This window comes from Oncorhynchus nerka, linkage group LG12 (assembly GCF_034236695.1).
Source record: "Oncorhynchus nerka isolate Pitt River linkage group LG12, Oner_Uvic_2.0, whole genome shotgun sequence".
Classification (NCBI taxonomy): Eukaryota; Metazoa; Chordata; class Actinopteri; order Salmoniformes; family Salmonidae; genus Oncorhynchus; species Oncorhynchus nerka.
The window spans coordinates 12811884-12819247 of NC_088407.1; the positions used below are offsets into that span (position 1 = coordinate 12811884).

Sequence of the window (7364 nt, forward strand, 5' to 3'; positions counted from 1 at the left end):
AGTTTCACTTAGGAGCTATTCTGGTATCTACTCTGGGGCTCAGTGTCGCAGTATTGCCTAATAACCAGCAGGGGGCGGAATTACACAAATTGAAATTGAATGGATACATGTTTCCCATGCCAATGAAGAATGGGGAGGGGAGGGGAGGGGCAAAGGGTATATTAGGTTTAGGGGTTAGGTTTGGGAAAATAGGATTTTGAATGGAAATCAATTTTAGGTTCCCACAAGAATAGTACAAAATATTCTGTGTATTTGTGTGTGTGTGTGTGTGAGAGAGAGAGAGAGAGCGAGCGAGTTATAAAGATTGCGTGGCTGTTATTTTGGTGATAAAGATCTGGGGACAAGGTGTGTTGAATCAGCCAGAGAGGTCAAGTAGAGATATTATGTAATTTCACAAAGAATTACAAACACACATAATTCCTGTGTGACATCTTGGCAAAAGGCACACGCATTGTCTATATGTTGAGCAAACCTGGGCACAACCAAGTCAACACATGAAGGATCAATGCAGGCCTATTATTTGGATTCCAATGAATTATATAAATGGACTCTGAATTCAAATGCATTATGCACAAAATGTTGCAATGCTATTTTTTATTTTGAAATAATGCCCGGTGTGAACCTGTCCATTCTCATTGTAATAATTCTGAAGAAGGCTATTGAAAGTTGAAACTGCGAGCCAGCTGTTGAACTATGCTGCTCTGCTGTTGTCTTCATGCTGTCAGACGGAGTGCAAAACGAGGAGGTGGGAGGAGAAGAGAGAGGAACAGAGGAGAGAGCGGTGCAGTGCACTCATCATGCACGCCAGACTGCGTGGACACACGGCACAAGGAGGAAGAGGGAGCGGCGGGTGGCGACAAGCGACAGACAATAACATTACCGTCAGGTTTTCAGGACGTTAGATAACAACTTTTTCAAGACTAGAGGGTACTTCCACCACCGTTTTAAACATGTATTAATTGTATTAAAATACTTTAAATGCCTCGGAATGTTGAGAAAAGCGCGTTGTTTGCGGAAGTAAGTAAACTTGAGTTGAAGGAAGTTCAGACAGAGAAGGAAAAGTAACCGAAAAGTGGTGTCAAATTCGAGAATATTCCTAGTTCTTGGGACGGGGGGTCCGAACTTTGGAGATGGATACCCACGTAAAAGAGGGACAACTTTACGTTCAACATCAGAAGTTTGGCAAGGTAAGACAATAAAATATTTTAAAGCTACGTAATTCTAACTTGTCATAGCCCACTAAAAGTGTTTTCAAGTTGAAGAGGAAAAATACAGAATGGCCCTATCCGGTTGTTAACCGTCGCGGACTGGACTTGGGACCGTTCTTCTACGTCATAGAGCACACATTGATCCAATTAAAGTAAGATATTGTATCCAGTTAAGTTCAGACGCCGGGCCCGACCATCCCGCAAACCATTGTAGCCTAATTTACATCCCATGTCAAAGATTTAGTTTTGATATTATGCAAAATCGTATTGCCGAACGAGTTCCACAACAAGAGGAAGTAGAGAAGGGACCAGTTTAGCTCTCTATTGCAACTCAGCATCAATGTTTGGACATGATCTTGCCCTATAGCCATCAACTCATTTCAACTGTTTGCTGGCGGATAGGTCTAGGTTTTAGAGCAGTCTAAACCTGAATGTATAGTACTACTGTCAGTGTTTATTCAGTCTGTTTCAGCTTCAATATTGGAGTAGTTGTTTTTTCTCTGCAGTGTCAGCTGCAACTTAGTAGGCCTATTACTGTGTGTGTAATGTGTATGCATGTGCATTTTTATTAAGAAACCATAACACAATCTTATCAAGTATCACTATTACTAAGTATTTAATAAGAGTCAATAGAGGACATTCATGTTATATCTTTCAGTCTGTATATAACTACGTTCCCCTATTAGCCCCCAGGCCTGTATATAACTACCTTGCCCTAGAGCCCACAGGCCTGTATATAACTACCTTGCCCTAGAGCCCCCAGGCCTGTATATAACTACCTTGCCCTAAAGCCCCCAGGCCTGTATATAACTACCTTGCCCTAGAGCCCCCAGGCCTGTATATAACTACCTTGCCCTAAAGCCCCCAGGCCTGTATATAACTACCTTGCCCTAAAGCCCCCAGGCCTGTATATAACTACCTTGCCCTAGAGCCCCCAGGCCTGTATATAACTACCTTGCCCTAGAGCCCCCAGGCCTGTATATAACTACCTTGCCCTAGAGCCCCCAGGCCTGTATATAACTACCTTGCCCTAGAGCCCCCAGGGCTGTATATAACTACCTTGCCCTAAAGCCCCCAGGCCTGTATATAACTACCTTGCCCTAAAGCCCCCAGGCCTGTATATAACTACCTTGCCCTAGAGCCCCCAGGCCTGTATATAACTACCTTGCCCTAGAGCCCCAGGCCTGTATATAACTACCTTGCCCTAAAGCCCCCAGGCCTGTATATAACTACCTTGCCCTAGAGCCCCCAGGCCTGTATATAACTACCTTGCCCTAGAGCCCCCAGGCCTGTATATAACTACCTTGCCCTAGAGCCCCCAGGCCTGTATATAACTACCTTGCCCTAGAGCCCCCAGGGCTGTATATAACTACCTTGCCCTAAAGCCCCCAGGCCTGTATATAACTACCTTGCCCTAAAGCCCCCAGGCCTGTATATAACTACCTTGCCCTAGAGCCCCCAGGCCTGTATATAACTACCTTGCCCTAGAGCCCCCAGGCCTGTATATAACTACCTTGCCCTAAAGCCCCCAGGCCTGTATATAACTACCTTGCCCTAGAGCCCCCAGGCCTGTATATAACTACCTTGCCCTAGAGCCCCCAGGCCTGTATATAACTACCTTGCCCTAGAGCCCCCAGGCCTGTATATAACTACCTTGCCCTAAAGCCCCCAGGCCTGTATATAACTACCTTGCCCTAGAGCCCCCAGGCCTGTATATAACTACCTTGCCCTAAAGCCCCCAGGCCTGTATATAACTACCTTGCCCTAAAGCCCCCAGGCCTGTATATAACTACCTTGCCCTAAAGCCCCCAGGCCTGTATATAAAACTAACCTTGCCCTAAAGCCCCCAGGCCTGTATATAACTACCTTGCCCTAGAGCCCCCAGGCCTGTATATAACTACCTTGCCCTAGAGCCCCCAGGCCTGTATATAACTACCTTGCCCTAAAGCCCACAGGCCTGTATATAACGGCAGGGTTATATACAGGCGGCAGCGTAGCCTAGTGGTTAGAGCGTTGGACTAGTAACCGAAAGGTTGCAAGTTCAAATCTCCGAGCTGACAAGGTACAAATCTGTCGTTCTGCCCCTGAACAGGCAGTTAACCCAAACTGACTTGCCTAGTTAAAGGTTAAAAATATAAAAATACCTTGCCCTAGAGCACCCAGGCTTGCATATGAATGTTAATAGTAACACACGGTCACTAGTCTGTAAGAGGCCTCTTTGTACTCTTTCTCTTTTTCTCTGTCTGTCTGTTTCTCTCTCAATTCAATTCAAGGGGCTTTATTGGCATGGGAAACATATGTTTATATTGCCAACGCAAGTGAAATAGATAAACAAAAGTGAAATAAACAAAAGTGAACAGTAAATATTACACTCACACAAGTTCTAAAAGAATAAAGACATTTCAAATGTTATATTATGTCTATATACAGTGTTGTAACAATTTGTAAATAGAGTACAAAAGGGAAAATAAATGTATTTACAATGGTGTTTGTTCTTCACTGGTTGACCTTTTCTTGTGGCAACAGATCACACATCTTGCTGCTGTGATGTCACACTGTGGTATTTCACCCAGTAGGTATGGGAGTTTATCAACATTGGATTTGTTTTCAAATTCTTTGTGGATCTGTGTAATCTGAGGGAAATATGTGTCTCTAATATGGTCATACATTTGGCAGGAGGTTAGGAAGAGAGAGAAGCACTCAGTTTCCACCTCATTTTGTGGGCAGTGAGCACATAGCCTGTCTTCTCTTGAGAGCCAGGTCTGTCTACAGCGGCCTTTCTCAATAGCAAGGCTATGCTCACTGAGTCTGTACATAGTCAAAGATGTCTCTGTATCTCTCTCTTTCTGGTGGGTCCATCAGTGTACCATGGTCTATTATTATGTGTAGTTATGACTGATGGTGGCAGACGGTGTCAGGTGGCGGTAGACGGTATTAAATGGTGTCAGATGGTGGCAGACGGTGTAAGATGGCGTTAGACTGTATTAAATGGTGGCAGACGGTGTCAGGTCGCGGTAGACGGTATTAAATGGTGGCAGACGGTGTCAGGTCGCGGTAGACTGTATTAAATGGTGGCAGACGGTGTCAGGTCGCGGTAGACGGTATTAAATGGTGGCAGACGGTGTCAGGTCGCGGTAGACGGTATTAAATGGTGGCAGACGGTGTCAGGTCGCGGTAGACGGTATTAAATGGTGGCAGACGGTGTCAGGTCGCGGTAGACTGTATTAAATGGTGGCAGACGGTGTCAGGTCGCGGTAGACGGTATTAAATGGTGGCAGACGGTGTCAGGTCGCGGTAGACGGTATTAAATGGTGGCAGACGGTGTCAGATGGCGGTAGATGTGTTAAATGGTGTCAGATGGCGGTATATGTGTTAAATGGTGTCAGATGGTGGTAGACGTGTCAGACGGTGTCAGATGGTGGTAGACAGTGTCAGATGGTGGTAGAAGTGTCAGACAGTGTCAGATGGTGTCAGACAGTGTCAGATGGTGGTCAGATGGTGTCAGACAGTGTCAGATGGTGGTAGACCGTGTCAGATGGTGGTAGATGGTGGTAGACCGTGTCAGATGGTGGTAGACCGTGTCAGATGGTGGTAGACTGTGTCAGATGGTGGTAGACTGTGTCAGATGGTGGTAGACTGTGTCAGTGTGTCAGATGGTGGTAGACTGTGTCAGATGGTGGTAGACTGTGTCAGATGGTGGTAGACCGTGTCAGATGGTGGTAGACCGTGTCAGATGGTGGTAGACCGTGTCAGATGGTGGTAGACCGTGTCAGATGGTGGTAGACCGTGTCAGATGGTGGTAGACCGTGTCAGATGGTGGTAGACCGTGTCAGACGGTGGTAGACCGTGTCAGACGGTGGTAGACAGTGTTAAATGGTGTCAGATGGTGGTAGACCCGTGTCAGATGATGGTAGATTTTAAACAGGGAGGATTGTGTAAGCTTCCGTTCTGTTGGTGAGAACACACACTTTGATACAACCATGTCTTGAGGTTGGAAAATGTGACACAACTGTGTACTACTAATAAGTCTGAAGGTTTCATAAGTACATTTATAGCAGGGCACTGCTCAATTCCCGTTTTTGAAATCATACATATACACCTACTATAGATCTTAACTGTACCCTACTTCATTTTGAATTATTATTGTGTTTTTGTCTTGTCAGCTAGGCATCTATGCATTTATGATTGTTGAAACCTCTTACTAATGCAGTCAGAGGAGGATGCTATAAGCTTTGACTTTCCGATAAGCAAAAGGAGGTTTGGGCTCATTTTAATGACTCAAATGGAATAAATGGAACGGTATCAAACAGGGCCTCCCGAGTGGCACAGCGGTCTACGGCACTGCGTCGAGGCGCTTGAGGCGTCACTTCGATCCCAGGCTGTGACCGGGGAGACCCATGAGGCGGTGCACAATTGGCCCAGCATCGTCCGGGTTAGGAGAGGGTTTGGCCGGCCGGGATGTCCTTGTCCCATCGCGCTCTAGGGACTCCTTGTGGCGGGCCGGGCGCCTGCATGCTGTTTTCGGTTGCCAGTTGTACGGTGTTTCCTCTAACACATTGGTGGAAACAGTGAGCAGTGTGCCAAGCAGTTCGTACGGGAATATCATGAAATTGGGGAGAAATTAAACTGATGAAACATGGAAACCAGATGTTTGACTCTGTTCCATTTGTACCTTTCCAGACATTACAATGAGCCCGTCCTCCAATAGCTCCTCCCACCAGCCTCCACACACACTGAGAGACAGGCAGCTGCTTGTCTACACCCTGCAGCAGCAGACTCTAGACGGTGTGGTGGATGGATGGATGGAGGATATGTTGTATTATTAAGGGCCTGGAGGGTGTAGAAATCAGAGAAGCTATTACAGTATAAATACAATACAACTTTATTAATCCCAGAGGGGTTGACATTAATACAATACAACTTTATTAATCCCCGAGGGCTTGACATTAATACAATAAAACTGTATTAATCCCTGAGGGGCTGACATTAATACAATACAACTGTATTAATCCCTGAGGGGCTGACATTAATACAATACAACTGTATTAATCCCTGAGGGTCTGACATTAATACAATACAACTGTATTAATCCCTGAGGGTCTGACATGAATACAATACAACTGTATTAATCCCTGAGGGGCTGACAGGGTGCTTCAGACAGCACAAACAGACCGTATAAAAATTAAGGTAAAAGTGCATGGTTCAATCTAAAGAAACTCAAATTCTAACTAAAAGTTGTTAATTAATGGCTAAACTATCTCTAGAATAGTCATCCTTGATGGTCCTGTTAACCAGGCAGATGGCCATAGGCCACAAACGAGGCCCTTGCGCCTTTTGGGTGGAACACCTGAGACCGAGCAGGTGGTGTCCAACGGGGAGCAGTTGGAACTGTGGGTTGAGGACCTGCAGTCCCCCAGGATGTCATGGGCCTCTCCTCCTGGTCTTGCTGCTCAAAGAATGAAGCCAGAGAGGCACCCGGGGGGGGGGATCTTAGATCAGGTGTTTATAACGGTCTGGAGGCTGTTCCTCATCTTGACAGAGAGGCACGTGAACCAGAAACGCAGAACGCTCTCGTTGAAAGAACTGTAAAAAGTTAGGGATATTGATTTGTGGAATGAGTTCAGTTTCCCGAGGAAGTGTTATCTCTGGGGGATTTTGTAAAAAAAAAAAAAAAAGGGAGTTTAGGAAACGCTGGTGTAGAGGAATAAAAAGAGGGGTGACAGTAAACACCCTTGTATGGTCCTACTTCCCTAAGTAGTGCCTAGTTCCCTAAGTAGTGCCCGGTTCCCTAAGTAGTGCCCAGTTCCCTAAGTAGTGCCCGGTTCCCTAAGTAGTGCCCGGTTCCCTAAGTAGTGCCCAGTTCCCTAAGTAGTGCCCAGTTCCCTAAGTAGTGCCCGGTTCCCTAAGTAGTGCCCAGTTCCCTAAGTAGTGCCCAGTTCCCTAAGTAGTGCCCAGTTCCCTAAGTAGTGCCCAGTTCCCTAAGTAGTGCCCAGTTCCCTAAGTAGTGCCCAGTTCCCTAAGTAGTGCCCAGTTCCCTAACCCAGCCAGACAGGCTCCTGAGGTTACACTGTATTAGTAGTAGTATTATTTACACACTGCTATGACACACACACACACACACACACACACACACACACACACACACACACACACACA

General features: G+C 46.1%; 1 protein-coding gene across 2 annotated transcripts in view; it reads left to right on the forward strand.

Annotated features, from left to right (window-relative positions):
• The first annotated feature begins 772 nt into the window (after nucleotides 1–772).
• dok1b (docking protein 1b) overlaps nucleotides 773–7364 on the forward strand; it is a 40038-nt gene continuing 33446 nt past the window's right edge. Inside the window, exon 1 of one of the 2 annotated variants that reach the window (XM_065025246.1) lies at nucleotides 773–1187. In XM_065025246.1, the coding sequence (XP_064881318.1) occupies nucleotides 1131–1187 (57 nt within the window). In that variant the 5' untranslated portion in view covers nucleotides 773–1130. The remainder of the gene's footprint in view (nucleotides 1188–7364) is intronic. The other variant, XM_065025245.1, reaches the window with a different exon arrangement.